We start from the raw sequence: 15934 nt of genomic DNA, 5'->3' as shown, positions 1-15934 counted from the left end.
ATCATTTAAGGGACTAGCACCTCACAATTGACATTACTTAAATATGTATACAGTATGAGAGATGCTATATACAATTTTACGTTCTTGGTGCAGGTTTGCAGCAAACACAGGGGTTGTGCCTGCTCTGTGACATTTCTGTTTTCCAGACCTGGTTACATCACCCATGATGACATAATCCACCTCCTTAATTATTCAAACACAGCCTGTAAAGTCACAGTTAGGAGCGGATTGGTTGGTACTTTCTCTTGGACCTATAACAAGGGTATCATTATACAGCCATCTATTAATATTTACACAATTATGAAGGAAAATTATGAATTAGAAACCTCTCAAAGAGGTTGCTGTGATCTCAATATTGTTTAACGCTCCTAGATTAACCATACTAGAAAGGACAATGTTCGAGAAAACTCAAAATTTATCAGGGGCTTCCAAAAGCAGTACAGCACTGGCCCTTGCATGTATAAAGAAAGCAGTTGGTCAAGGGCTGATCACTTCACATACAGCATGGCAAACCACATAAACCCATTGGTTAAAACAAGAAAAATAATATTCAAATGTATTCCTAAATTTGAACAACAGTATGGCTTTAATACAGGTTAATATCGCTACACATTAATGTCTTTCAAAACCATGATATACCCCACTAAACATTAGAATATTCATTTTCTGTTTTTTATAAAAACCATGTTCCATATTAAAGTATCTACATCATAATTTATTAACTTGTAGATCGTAACAGAGATTTTGGGCCTCCAGGTAATTCGGGATGGGTTACAGCAACATCCAAAGTACCAATGGGGCAGAGATGGCCAGTCACAAAACATAGTACAGCCATCCTTCAGGTTTGTGCAGCAATGTCTATTATAAATCCTTCTACCTGCCTCCGGGAATACTATGTATTTATATTCCTTAAAAGGTTATAGATGGATGTATTCAATAAGTAGTAGCCGTTATCTATTCACTAAATACATATATGTTAAGGTCTCTGGAAGCATACAAGAACTTCATGCACATATTTCATCACTAGTACCGTTTGCACCAGCTTCCACATCTCAGATTATAAAACCCCTCTATTAAACCATTATACTGTCAGGATTAACCTCATGCTTATACACTATACTTGAAGAGGCATTATACTTTTTGTTTCTTCAGTTTGATGAATTTTGGAAAATTGTTCATATCAACTTTTCTTTAAATAAATAAATAAGACCAAAAAAACAAATAATTAATAAACCTTAAATCTTACCTAATCGGAGTTCTCCAAAGTTGCCACATCCAATCTTTTTCCCAACTCTAAAATTAGGCCCAACCATCAACACTCCAGAGTTCGATGAACCAGTACGTGTGTTGTGACCCGACCGGCCACTAGGCCGGGCCATTCTCTCATCAGGTTTGTCCTTGTCTTTCTTTTTGCCATCCATATCAAGTTTACGGTACTCCACTTTGAATCCTTTTTTAAAGACAAGCAAACTCAAATGGGGTGTTGTAAAAATGGAAACATAACTAGTGAAGCTCCCCTGCTGGATAATCTTATTCTCTGAGCTGAAGATGACGAGGGCTCAGAAAAGGCGGATTCATCCCATTCGCAAACGGTTTCCACTGAGGTCTTCAGTGCAGCAAAATGGTTCCTCCAGTTATCCAACCCCCTAAATATCCAAATATCCTGGGCTTGATGAAGAACCTGGAAAGAAAAAAATATATATAAATGGTAGACATTGAAAGTGCATCAAATAAAAGCTAAAATAACTACTTATATGAAAAGGTCATTAGACAAGTTATCAAAGTAGCACATAATATAATATATGACATGGGTATCATCTCTGAGAAAATGCCTCATCCCAGTCACATCTAGTGTTCTCGTAGGCTGTTTTAGCAGGGCACCATACCCTACCCATTTTGGAAGCACCATGAATTGCAGCTTGCAATCCTAAACAAGTGGTGTGGGGCTTAGCTGGGGAGATAGTCTGACCTGGCTGCACTTAGTTCAGCTTTCATATGCTGTGGTACTCTCACCTGAATTGTTACCTTCAGCAGCTCCTTTGCTACCCTGGGAATGCCCTGCCTGAGGGGAGTTCCCTGCAATCTGGGTTCACCCACTAAAGCAGTAGTGGGTCAGAGGCTGGGGCATTCTTCAGACATCCCACGTGTCTGCATAATCTTGCAGCACACTAAATAATAATAATCTTGCTGCACACTAAATAATAATAATATTGGTGCAGACTAAAACCTTGCTATCATCATGATAAATAGTTAAATGAAGACTCTATATAGTGCGCAAAGGAGCCTCATGCCTGGTAGTCTCCAAAACTATCACCACATATAAAACAAAACAGAAAAAAACAAAAAAGGTGGACGCAACTTGGTTCAGAGGCGCTATTACATGAGACATCCCAAATAAAGAAAACTGAATACTATACAATACATTCCTTAGAGGAGAAGATGGAGATGTCCCTCAGAAGTTATTGTCCACTCAAACTCTGTTGGGAATCTTCTTTATGTCTTTTCCTCGCCAACATATGTGAAAAAATATATAAAACCAATAATTGTAGTGTCTACTTAATCACAATTCTGGGAATAAGTTAGACCTTGTGTAGGTCACACCAGAAAAATGTATATAGTAAGTGCAGGACCCTCTCCCTTCTTTATTTAACGTGCAGAGTAGATTAAACTGCGTACCCAACTCTCACTATAAAGTGGTGCCTCACCCTTATAATAGGCATCTTCGTTAGATTTCTTCACCCCTTACAGTATGAAAGACTAAATGTATAATGGTGTACTTACTGCACAGTAGGCTGCATGAAGTATATAAAAGGTATCTTTTCAGGTGTAGGTTGTCACAATCAAAGAAGTACCATACTCACAGACAAAGATAATTAGACATATAAAGGTATCTTGTCCCAATCAGCGTTGTGGTTTCTAAATGAGTTGCAGGGGAGTTCATAACATTACACAAAATATATGTTAAAAGATGTGAATAACAGAGGCCTAAATTAATAAAAAGTGATTTATTTAAAATATAAAGTCCAAAGTCTCCGACTAAAGTGCTGGCCACGAGGCTATTCGCGCCAAGCTTAGACCGAAAACAGTATCGCGGCCAGCACTTAAGTCGCATTTCTGCTAACACCTCAGGAGGGTGCGAGCAGTGATCCTGTAGTCGGACATAACGCGGTCAACTGAATGGGTCCAGGAACTGCTTCCCGGAGATATTCAACGGCTATGATGAGTTCCATGTACCGGTGCGTTAACTGGAATTTTTCACCCGATAATTGTATAGTTAAAGGGGATTTCTTTAAGGGTCTCAGGAGACCCAAAAAGAAATAACTGATAAGCAGGGCTGATTGAATACGGGCCAGCGATCAATTAGCAGCCATTCAATTTACGGGGCTACTTGCAGCCAGCCCTCTGTGTATAAATGATACAAACATCATCCAACCACACAAATTGTAAAGCTTAACTACATATAAAACTTAAATGTTAATCATACTATAATGTATTAATTTGCTGACCTGGACAAAGTGCGGGAAATGGAATTGGCGCAAATAGATGGACACAAGGATTTTCTTTTTAAAATCTTTTTTATAAACACAGAATAGCCATATTGGTGCTCTCAATTAGGCTTAGTATTTGTCTATAAGACGGCAGAGTTTAAAAGAGACATCACTGCTTACTGGTTTACAAACCAAACTATGAATGAGGAAAGGAAAATAAACCAATTATATCAATACTATAGTCAAGCGATCTAATAGTGCTGGTGAAAGTTGCAGTGGATAATCAGTGAAGTGGTGCAGTACCTACACAACCAGACTTCATAACTGCTGGGCTTGACACATTCTACCACACAAAGAAAACAAAGTCCCGACATCACAAAGTCAGCACAAGTTAGAGCGGGAATGCCAAGATGGGAATGTCTAAACCAACAATCTCCAAATATTATTCAGTCTGCAACTTAGCACAAATTTCTTCAGAGATCACTCAGGACAGCGTACTTTATGCCAGCTGGGTAAGTTAGCAGGTTTGCTGGTTATACCCGAACATTAGTACATTTACTATCATAGAATATTTGGAGAGAAGGTGACCAAAAATGAAAAAAAGCTAAAATAGTGATTTTACCAAAAAATAAAAGAGCTTCAATGTTTATATTTCCGACATTATGCTCAATAACAACTGGAAACCGTGATAGATATGAAAATCAATTTGGTGTTTAAATCAATCAAAATAAAAAGGACTTATCTATTCAAAAAATATTGCGGCCAAACACAGAAAAGTAGCGTTCCTCCCTGCTGCATATTGCGGCCATACATCCTTTTCAAATATGCCGGATACTACAAAAATGCAGCAATCCTCTAAATACCACTGTTTTTGGAGCAATGAATGCATGAATGCATTACTGTACAAATGTGAACCGAGGCAGCATTTTTTTTGGAAGCAAACTGAAATACAAAAAAATGGGCATATTCATTACAGCATATACAGAACACGGGGAACATAAACATATGCCATCAGTCTGAACTCTTTCCCCAATGTAAGAACAGAAGTACAATGCTCCTCTGTATACCACTAGATCAAAACACAAACCAAAGCTGGCTTCATATTGAGGGTAGAATCATAAGATAACAAAAAGTACTTTTTAATGTAGGCTACCTGACAGTTAGCAAGGGGAATGTTAGTAAGGGGGCAATTCCATAAAAATATGTAAATATAGAGTCTAACATAGTAGTAGTAGCATTTATTATTGTATAGTGTTAATTCCAGGTCCGGTGCTGAGAATGGCACCCAACTGTAAAAAGGCCACTGCCGTGACCGCCCGAAAATGGGCAACCCGTTCTTGTCACTCTTGGGGGCATACCCGCACTTACGGACATGCTGGGCTGCCCCCAATCTCTCGCCTCACTGTGAATAGATATCGTGTGCAAGCATCTATTCACCGGCGGTGACCGCTGACCGGCAAAACGACCCAGCACAAAAATGCCGGGTAAAACCATTTATTGTTATTTTTTTTTTTATTCTGTCTGAAAGTGGTATTAAGCTATTTTGATAGTATATTAATTGAGGGGTTTTTGTTGTGGGCTGTTGGGTAATGATGATTTGTTGACATTAGTGTGGCAGTTGTATAATGGAGAGTTTATTACTGTAAAAAGGTGATTCAGTTACCGCTGGAATTTTGGTGCAAAGAGAGGGCAAAAAGTTAAACTGAGCAATTCCGTGACAAGTAATGAGACCCCCCGGCCTTCATGTGCAGAAGTCACAATGTTAAAAGTTCCTTACTTACTTTTTAACAATAGGAAGGTAGGAATTTAAGTTATCAAAATAAAAACGATGCACACAGTATTTCAGTGAGAAAACCCTAGGCCAGAGGTTCCCAAACTTTCTTGAATCACAGCGCACTAGAGTATCAGCATTGTTTTCACGGCACCCCCAAGCCAAACGTTTGCTATTGAGAAATTTAAAAAAAATGTAGTAAAGTAGTAAAATAAACTAAACTGCTTACCTGTCAGGCTCAGTTATGTGGTGTTGGACAGGTTTGAGCTTCTGTTTGTCTACATATTTACATTACATTGACCATAAATAATATGATTCAGTGCTGGACTGCCAACCTAAGGCACCCATGCAAGTGTCCTGAGGCACCCCAGGGTGCCATGGCTCACAGTTTGGGAACCACTGCCCTAGACACAAATGTACTGTACAGGGGATTGTGCAAGCTGAGTCTTTCAAATGTTCTCACTTTATATACTATGCCCTCTGTTCTAGAGGTTTAAAATGAGCAACCCACTACAGTGATCATGAATACAGTGCTCCCTCTTTATAGCCATCCTGTCATCCTTCTCTAACAGGTTTAGCTCTCTGCACAAGTTTACATAAAAATTTATTCATTTCATTAAGGCATTATCTTTGTAATTTCACCATCATGATAGCCACCAGTTTTGGCCTGTATTTTAAGCTGTAGTCAAAGAAATCCAGTTTAATGAACACTAAAAAACAAAGGGAATGGTACTTTCTGCAGAGACTATACCTGGTTATAAGGGGTAGTGACAAAGAGATGGAACTATACAAAGAAAGAACTTCACTATCCAAAACAGCCATGCCACATACAATAGTGAACTTATTTTTGTAAATGAAGAACAGATACCTTGGTGAATAAACGGGGAAATGTGATCAGTCACCCTGCTAAATGCACTATTGCCACTTGAAACACAACCTGAACCTGTATTGTTTCACCTTTCCAATAACCCATGAAAGGCACACACACACACACACACACACACACACACTATAACAGATCCCCTCATAAATCAGTGGGATGTGCACACAAGGTCATGCTCCGCATTCCTGGCACCTACAGATTCACCAAATATACCGCATTCTTTGAACTTTATAGCTGCATCTAAATTTATGGTAGAGAAAATTTAAAAATAGTAAATTTATTACTAGAGTCTGAAAAATATCTGCCATGTTGTCAAAATGCTATTGCACAAATAATCTATATGAAGCCGCATCAGGAAAACCCTCAAAACTGTTATTTTCTCCACACCATCAACACAAATTTCCAAACTTTAATTTTTTAGTTACTATTGCAATCAATGGCAACCAGACCAATAGTATCTATATAAATTCCCAAGGCTGTTAAAATAACAATAAAATGTATTCAACATACATATGAACTGCAGTTCTCCTTCATAAAACAAAAACAGTAAATACTATTTGCCATATCTCCCAGCTTAAATTGAGAGTGTTACAATGTAACTAATGCACAAGATAAACAAGGTTTAAAATACCAACATCTAATAATAATAATGGTATAATTCACATTGTCCAAGTGAAGACAAATAATAGGACACTTCCAGCACATAGAAATGTCTTGACTTAAATGGTATATAGTCACCAATTAAGGAAGCGGTTTGAGGTGCCCCGTAGAAAGTCCCCCAATAATCAGTCTCCTCTGTGTGAGTAACTATTTCCTCTGTGGCTTGCAAGAATGTATCGAGTCACGGCTTGCGTTGCGCTCCAGCGTATGGCTTGTGGTCGCGCCGCAACTGCAGCTCCTGACCCGGCCAAGAAAGTAATTGCTAGGGCATGCTTAATAGCCAGGCATCCACAAAGGCAACCACGTCCAATACACGGGATAGAGTAGGGGGTCTTTCTCCTACGGTCCAGATCGTGCTGCCGCTGTATAGACCCCACAGGTCTGGGAGGTCAGCGATGCCACTTGGTAACCATAGAGCGTTGCATAAGAATGGCACATGGTTATTGGTCAGGCAAACCAGTCCGCGGCATGTACCTTTTTGACAGAACCCCTCGGTTGCTAGCAGCAAGGTTCTATATATAGGATAGCATCAGGTTATACAGCACACCTCTTATATTTGCTATTGATTGCAGTTTGCAAAATTGGACAACACACAAGTAACATTATCGTGATTGCATTAAAAAAAAAAAAAAAAACCCTGTATCAAAATGCAGCAAAAAAGTGTGAACTTTTCACATTTTCTCTAAATATATCCTCTTCCTCTGTATTTCCACTTCTGAAAACAGACAGCTTTTACTGATCTCATGACAAAGCATGGATGGGAAACCTCAGGCCCGGGGGCCGTATAAGGCACGCAGAATCATTTGGACTGGCCCCCAGCGCTCTTTCTGCTAGCCTCATCTGGCTAGCAGGGTGTCTAGAATGGCATCCTGCAGCCAGAATCTATGCAGCAGTGCCGCCTGGAGCATCCTTAGGACGCTTCAGACGGTCACACCACTGCCCTTACAGCTTCCAGGAGCATCCTCAGGATGCTTCAGGCATTGCTGTAATCACCAGCGATTGTGGCTACGCCCCTGTGTGGCATAATACGGAGGGGGCGGGACCTGCACCGGCCCGCGTATAGTTTTATATATATCAAACTGGCCCTCGGCAGAAAAAAAGGTTCCCCACCCCTGCTATAAACAGTCTCTCTGGCTGCTTCTATTTCTCACATCTCCAACCATGTTACAAGATTTATTCACGTTTTAAATGAAACCCTGCTCCTGTAGGGCAATAGTATGCAAGTCCAGCCTGAGCTTAATATCATACATTCACATTTTTAAGTACAAAACAAGCATAACCTATGGCATAAAATACAAGCATGCTAACCTACCTTACTAGCAAAAGCCTGCTGCAATCCAGGTAGTGAGCTGTCCCACTACCAACACCACTTGTTCTACCTTGGCATTCTAGACCAGAAAGGAACACCTATGTGGACTATGAGCTCTACAGGGGAGGAATGGAGAGTTAAGTAAAATACAACAGACTAACTAGCTGTCTTTTGTGGAGATGTATTAAACTTTCCAGTGGGTGGGGGGGGGGGTTGCATTCAATTCACAGCACATAGTGTCCGCTCATCATTGCAGTTTTCCCTCGCACCCCATAGAGGTGTGAGGGAAAAGATGTGAAGTCAGTACTAATGTAATTGGCCGACATGCAAGTGGCGATGCATGGCGTCACTTCCTGTAGAACTGAATTCTCCCAAGTGTGGAGAAGTTGTCCATAGCAACTAAACCGCTTATAGTCATCATTTATCAAGTACATTCTATAAAATTATAGAAGCTGATTGGAAAAGTTGTCCAAAGCATTCACTCTTTAAAAAAGGTTTAATACATTTCCTTTATCCTCAATGACTCAAGTAAGGCGATTGTTTTTTTTCCTTAGGATAGGAACAGCCTTTGGTAAGGAAACTCTCATATGTGCTGGTAGTAATGCAGATAAGACCAGTGTAATTTTAAACGCTTCTATGTGATTTATAAATGGTGCTAGAAATAGCATAAAAATCACTTAGGGAAACGGATCCCATACCGGTAGATCTAAAAATAAAAAAGTGAAGCATTTTCAATCAATCAAGTACACAGAACAAATGGTGCTCCACAGTTTAAACTATCACTATTAGACACATAATTACCAAGTGCCTTGCAAAGACATTGGTGCAACTGACCTGGACTAGCCATTTGTGAAATTACGTGGTAAAAATACTTATGGGGGGAAAAAACATTTCTGTTGTAAATTGGTTGGAATGTAACATGTGGCACACCCTAATATCAGTAACGACGAGTATGACACATTTTATCCTGCCAAGCAGGAAACACAGATGTGTTCCAGCGACAGATCAGCTTACTCCTTAGCTATGTCACAATGCTAACGGTAAGCATAAAAAAAAAAAAAAAACATAATGAAAAAGGTCATCACCTCTGTAACGGACTTTCCATAACAGGGCAAGATTGCAGGAGAACACCTTAGACACGAAGGGCGCAATTCAATGATTTTATAGGGCGCCTGACGGAGCAATTCAATTGTCGCTCCGTTTGGCCACGCATAGCCGCGGTTAGATACATTTCTACTTGCAGCTTCCTTAGGTGGCAAGCATGAACTGTGCAATAAGTCAGCTGTTTGGGCTTCCAAAGCAGGACATTAGATGGTGTTAGCTGCTATTCGCGACTAAACACCGTGCTTTTGGGTGCACACACGTGGCATGGGCGCCCAAACAGAGCAACAATTGAATTGCTCCCATCGGGCGTCCGTTGCGTTTGGGTGAACTTAATCGCCCCCTAAAAGACACACAAGTCACTAGATGCAACACTGAATTACAGAGAAAATAGTCAAACAGTATTGTTAGAGAATATTTTTAGTACACAAAATGCTCATAGGAGGATTACATAATTATAAAATGTTCACCTACCACGACAAGGTGACCGCATCCAGATGATTACCAGCACTAACAATTTGTTTTAAACCATATGAAAGAGGTCACCTTGTCACGGTAGATTGACATTTCCCAATTTGATCATATAGCGCACCATAACTCCCTGGTGTATTTTGGGTATTCTGTTAGAGGTGAAAATACAAATGTTTCTTATTTGGATTCTTAAGTCTTCATCGCCTGAAAGTGTGATCCTGCCTTCTTGTTCTATATATAACACAGTCAACAACAACTAAACCGATGTCCTTGTTTACATATATTGATACAAGTAGTTTGCTTTTCACTTGAACAGTCATCTATGAGAAAACCAGCAAGCAGTGAAAAGAAAAGTTAATACCGACCGTTATTACGTGAATTTCCTGATATGAGCTTAAATGGTTTGAAAAATTAACTTAGGGTTTTAAACAGAACTGCTTAGTGCTCTTAAGGTGGGTACACACCTAGCAGATATATCTGCGGATCGAGCGATCTGCAGATATATCTTTAGATGATGGTCTTTCATATACACTGAACGACCATCATCTTCCAGGTAGCCACGGGTCCCGCTGGCTGGGGGGTACGCAGCTGCATTGTACGGGTGGTCTGCAGATATATCGGTCCATCGGCTGTCCAGCACAGCAAATGCAATACGTCAATACGACGTTCACAGACATATAGCTGGTACACACCGGCTGATGGGCAGCAGATATACTGGCCGATCAATTGATCGGCCAGTATATCGGTCAGTGTGTACCCAGCTGTATACTGCAGATAATAGGATAGTAGTAGTCATTATTATAATTTTACCCAGCAGCTGTTGACAAAGCATCATTTCAGCATAAATCAATCTTTAATAACCATGATAGTTTTATGTAATCTCATGGATCTCAGTTAAATCGCAGCAATGATTTTTGCCAGCTTGATAAGTACCATGTTAGAGGCCGATTGCACAGTGTGTCATTTTTTAAACCTTGATTATATTTTCTGTAAACAGCATTAGGGAGTGAATAAATTAGCTGCAGAACTTACCACAGGATTTTAGCCTTTGCAGTAAGCCTGCAGCTCACACATGATAAACCATAGCTCCCAGGTAAGTACCCAGAGCTATGCAATTACCACCCGTGGTAACATTGTAACTAGCCTCAGCAGCACTAGTCGACCCAGTTTTCTGTTCACACCTCAGAAGGATGCGAGAAGAAATCCACGTTAGGTGCATCCTGGGAGTTAGCTCTGGGCTCTTACCGTGGTGATATAGCTCTAAGGTGAAGTCCCGTGGCTAAAAAAAAATTTACCCCATTAAAGCCAGGGCTGGGTAACAAGAGCACAGTGCCAGTGTGCTCCAATAATAGTCAGGGATACCTAATTCTATCAATTAGCAGAAAAATGTATCTAACTGGGCAGGTAGAATAACTGGAGTTACACTATAATGAAGTGTGGTGTATATAAGCTAGTGGTTTGCAGTCTCTGCTCACCATGTCATAAACACTGGAATCACCAGCAAGTACAGAGAACAAATTCAGTAGGTGAGTGGTCAAACCTATGGGGGGCTCATTATTTTGAGGTAGAGAACCCATTTCACAATACTTGTATGGTACTCTCCATAAATTATTTGTTTGGGATGTTTTTTCAACAGCACAGAATGAACAGGGTTGTCAGCTTTACAGGGAGGACTTAAATTATTTATGTCCTAACTAGAGCTAATGGATTGTAAACCAAGAAGCAAGATTCCTATTCACATTGTCCATAACTAAACATTTAAAGGTCATAGATTACCCTCTAATTTCAAGATCAGTTATGCCACACAATTTCCTCATCACAAACCACATTAAACTATGTGCATAAGATAAGAGAAAATTGCAATGCTCTATCTTCTATGCTATCTTACTAAAAATCAATATTTCCACATAGGCTTCTACCCACTACTCCACCAATGACTGCTCCTCACTGATCACCTCAACCTCAGGATTTCTCACGCGCTGCTTTCTACCTCGGAAAACACCTAAACGCTCAGACTCTCATTATGCCCTTCATATATGCCCTTAAAAAAAAAAAAAACTAATCTATTCATTGAAGCCTACCACCCTTCTCCTACAAGTCCAATCACTGCCCTTCAAAATGTAAGCTCTTATGAGCAGGTCCCCACTCTACATTTGTGGTTACTATATAAGTTTAGGGATTTAATTATGTATATATGTAATATGCAGTCCCCGTTGCACCTTTGAAATACTGTATATTCTTTCACTGTTTTACAGCGCTATAGAACCCTTGTAGCACTAAATAACTAAAATGTGTAAGATGCACCAAAATGAGTCAAATTATATGCAATACATTTATTAGCATAATGGATAAACCACTAATAATCAAATAATTTATTAAGCCTAAAAATATATCCTACTACGATCATCATAAAATGTAGCAGTATATCTTATCAGTCATTCCATGAACAATATGAACGTAGAACGCTAAAACTCGCATGTGCACTTATTTAAAAAAATCAGGACAATATTGCACATATAAAGAGAAAGTAATTTTCAATCAAGGCTCATAACGGATGTGCTATTCAGGTTAATTAGGTAATATGTATGTAGGATTCTTTAGGAACCGACAGTCCCAGTGTTGTGTCAGCCTTTTCTATTGTAAAATCAAAAGTTCCACTTTAGGGTGCGCATATCACTGTATACGCTCTTATGGATATTACTAAAACTTTTAGAGCTATATTTCATCAGATCCAACTGCCTGGGGCAAAGAAACACACCAGGACAGATATACTCTAAAGGCCAGTAAACACTAGATGACGTGACCCAGCGGGGGTACCGGCATCGGCAAGAGAATACACACTTGCCGATGCCTGCAGCGACGACGGGGGCCATGCTAAAGATATTGCCGCATCGTCAGCGACAGTGGGTGCACACTAGACGATGTGTCAGATATGTTGTCCGATCCACCAGATCGGACGACATATAGTCTAATGTAGGGGAGGGCAATAAGCGGTTCCCCAGCTGTTGTAGAACTACACATTCCAGCATGCCCTGACACAGTTTTGCTATCTGACCATACTAAAACTGTTGCAAGGTATGCTAGGATGTGTAGTTCAACAACAGCTGGAGGCAGCTTATTGCCCACCCCTGGTCTAGTGTGTACCCAGCTTAACTCTAGTTTGCTTTTTCTCACCACCAGCAGATCTGTACTCTCATGTCCTCCATGACATCCAAATAATATAGATAAAATAGTACAAAATTCTATGTGTAAAGTAAAAAGTGTAACCCTGCTTTCACAATGGAAATAGCTGAAAAGTGCTGACTGAGACATAACTGAACAAAGGATTTGCAGACTGACCAGATAACTTTGCTTAAATAAGGGATTCATGACTGGGATTATTGGTTCCTAAAAGAGCCACGATAGAGGATATACCACAAAAAATATCACTTACAGCCTAGCCAGTCTGAGTTTTACTGAAAATAAATTAAACCAGGTAACTGGCAACGCTCAATAAGTAGATCTCGCAAACCAGACAAAAAGCTTCATATGTTAAAGGGATTTCAACAACATGTTTATTGTGATGGAACAGTAATGATTTACCATCTAGGTGCGCCTGTTCAAACTCATATAAAAGGTAAAGAGTAACAAATGTAACAAGTGACCTCTGCTGTAGCCGAACTGTGTGAGCATTTAGGGTGGAATTCAATTGTATCCAGCCCCCATCGCGCCCGACGGAGCCATTCAATTGTTGCTTCTGTCGGGCGCGATCAGCTGCCAGCGCTCCATTTCAGCTCGTAGCCCCAGAGGGCTGCGAGCTGAAATCGGTGATAAGTGACCTGTTTGGGCGCCCAAACGGCATTTTTCGCGATCACGCCCAGCACTTTGGTCGGGGTTAGCCGATTTACGCGGCTAAACCCGACCACTTTGGGCGCGATCAGCGCGAAAAGCTGACAACTGAATAGCGGCCCGCGATCTCCCGTCACTTTAGACGGGAATTCCGGGCCACAAAAGCAATTGAATTCAACCCTTAGTGATGTAGTGGTGAGTGCTATGGCAAAACTCAGAATAGATCCACTTCAAGCAAGCTCCACATGTAGTTCATAAATAACTGATTCGAAACATGCATCTTATTCACATCACAATTGCGCACAATTTTACATTGAGGACCTTTAGTACCAAAGGCTTATATTTAGATTTTTGAGACCAAATGGTTTATAGAAATACATCTAGTGTAGGCTAGTCTGCCCACATTAGTCCTAATATGGAGGGCACAGCCATCTGGCACAGCCCCCTGTTGGAACGCATGATAAGTGCATACACCATATGGTGGACATTTGAGATGACGCTTCTATTGAAAACGCATGTAGGCATGTTAGCTTTGGAACACACGGCCAAGCTTATAGAACATGTGCAATGCGAATGGGATAGAGTGGCGATAGTGGAGAAATATATAGTGACCCTCACGATCCTGGATGATGAGATCTTGTACACTAAGAGGTTCTCCTCGGTCAGTTTAAATGAGGCCGGGCCAGAGGCTTCACTGTTTGGGAAAATAAAACAGACTACATTATATATGTAATTTCCCACAGGTGGAACGCATTGCATATTCATTGGTTTTAACCCCGTTGAGGAGCCCGATAATGGGTTAATATTTAGTGTACACTGCTTATTGAAATAAAGGGGTAGGAGAATTGATGAAAGTGTAAGTGTGTGCGTGGCCCAGCCCCTTGTGAGGAGGGGAAAAGGAACCGGGGGTATATAAATTAAATTGGGTGCCCGCAAGATGACAACTTGAAAAAGACTTGTACGTCGAAATGTATTGGTATTTGATTGAGCAAGGGACACCATCCTGCTGGATATAGGACACTGAAGATCTATAAGAACAGTCGCATAATCATCTGGGAATATCCAGAATCCCAGAGACTGCTTTATGGACATATACAGTGGCTATAATCTGGTTGGTTTTTGGTACCATTGCCTGTGGGATCTTATAATTTGTTGTTCGAATAAATAGCAGGCACAGAAAGACAAATCTTAGGTGCACAACTCCAAATTATTAATAATATATATAAATGCAATAAAATTTTGCAATCAATAGAGGTTTTTAGCATTATCATGGCCAAGGTTATGGGCCTACCCACCATATCCAGGTAACCTCTTTCGGGTAGGTCCCTAACATACTAGGGTTCAAATCCAGAGCACAGGACCCCCCAAAACCAGCCCAGCCAAGCAACCCCAGGGCACCACCATAGTAAGAAAAGTACAGTGTAAAGAGATAGTTAGGAGCAGCAGCATTATAACACATTTTCCTTTCTAACACATTTTAACCCTTCACTGTGTGTGTTTAATATATATGTACTTCACTTTTTTATTTTCATTCTTTATATGCAGCTGCTCCTAAGTATCTCTTTACACTGCACTTTTCTTACTATGGTGGTGCCCTGGGGCAGCTTGGCTGGGCCAGTTTTGGGGGGTCCTGTGCTCTGGATTTGAACCCTAGTATGTTAGGGACCTACCCGAAAGAGGTTACCTGGATATGGTGGGTAGGCCCATAACCTTGGCCATGATTATGCTAAAAACCTCTATTGATTGCAAAATTTTATTGCATTTATATATATTATTAATAATTTGAAGTTGTGCACCTGAGATTTGTCTGTTTCTGTGCCTGCAATTAGTCTCATCAGGTAGCACCTCCCATTATATATATATAGTCAGGTTGTGCAGTCCAGAAATCTTTCTCATATGTTCGAATAAATACCCAGTTTACAGGATATTGACACCCTTCGGAGAGAGGTCCCAGGAAAGATATTTAAGACTCTTTACACCCTTATACGGCCCCTGGGCCTGAGGTTCCCCATCCGTGGCTTAAACCAAATTTTGTTCTTTTTTTTTTTAAAGTCTGGGGTTTTTTTTTATTATTATGTTGTGACTACAGGCACGGTGCCATGACTCATTAAAATAAAAAAGCCTATGGGAATCCCCCCCCCCTGGTATTATTCCACATTCTTGTTGCTTGTGGTCTTCATTTGAGCGAGCTGAACCAATACAGTAAATTCGCACACAACAGAGAAATAGGGAGGTTGAATCAGATCAGAGAGTTAATAAATCTGCATCAATTAAGACTGTACAAACTCCTCCCCTAACAATCCTATAGGACAGGAGAAAACCACAACTAATGTTCTCAATCTTTAAGGGTAAACATTTCCAACACATTAAAGAGGCAATACACAGAGAAACACCTCATGGTTTAATTGCCTTCATGTTTATTT

General features: G+C 40.3%; 1 protein-coding gene across 6 annotated transcripts in view; it reads right to left on the bottom strand.

The window, feature by feature from the left end:
• The window catches only part of CSNK1G3 (casein kinase 1 gamma 3), a 165227-nt gene that overhangs the window by 117966 nt on the left and 31327 nt on the right, over positions 1-15934 (bottom strand). For 5 of the 6 annotated variants that reach the window (XM_088475094.1, XM_088475093.1, XM_088475096.1 and 2 more), the window contains exon 2: positions 1247-1681. The exons of the other annotated variant lie outside the window; for it this stretch is intronic. In XM_088475094.1, coding sequence (XP_088331220.1) covers positions 1247-1421 — 175 coding nt within the window. In that variant the 5' untranslated portion in view covers positions 1422-1681. The remainder of the gene's footprint in view (positions 1-1246; positions 1682-15934) is intronic. 6 annotated transcript variants of the gene reach the window in all.

The sequence above is a fragment of the Taudactylus pleione genome, unplaced genomic scaffold (assembly GCF_031769625.1).
Source record: "Taudactylus pleione unplaced genomic scaffold, aTauple2 ptg000162l, whole genome shotgun sequence".
Classification (NCBI taxonomy): domain Eukaryota; kingdom Metazoa; phylum Chordata; class Amphibia; order Anura; family Myobatrachidae; genus Taudactylus; species Taudactylus pleione.
The sequence above is the reverse complement of the archived record's forward strand: the minus strand, read 5'-3'. Positions and strand labels throughout refer to the sequence as shown.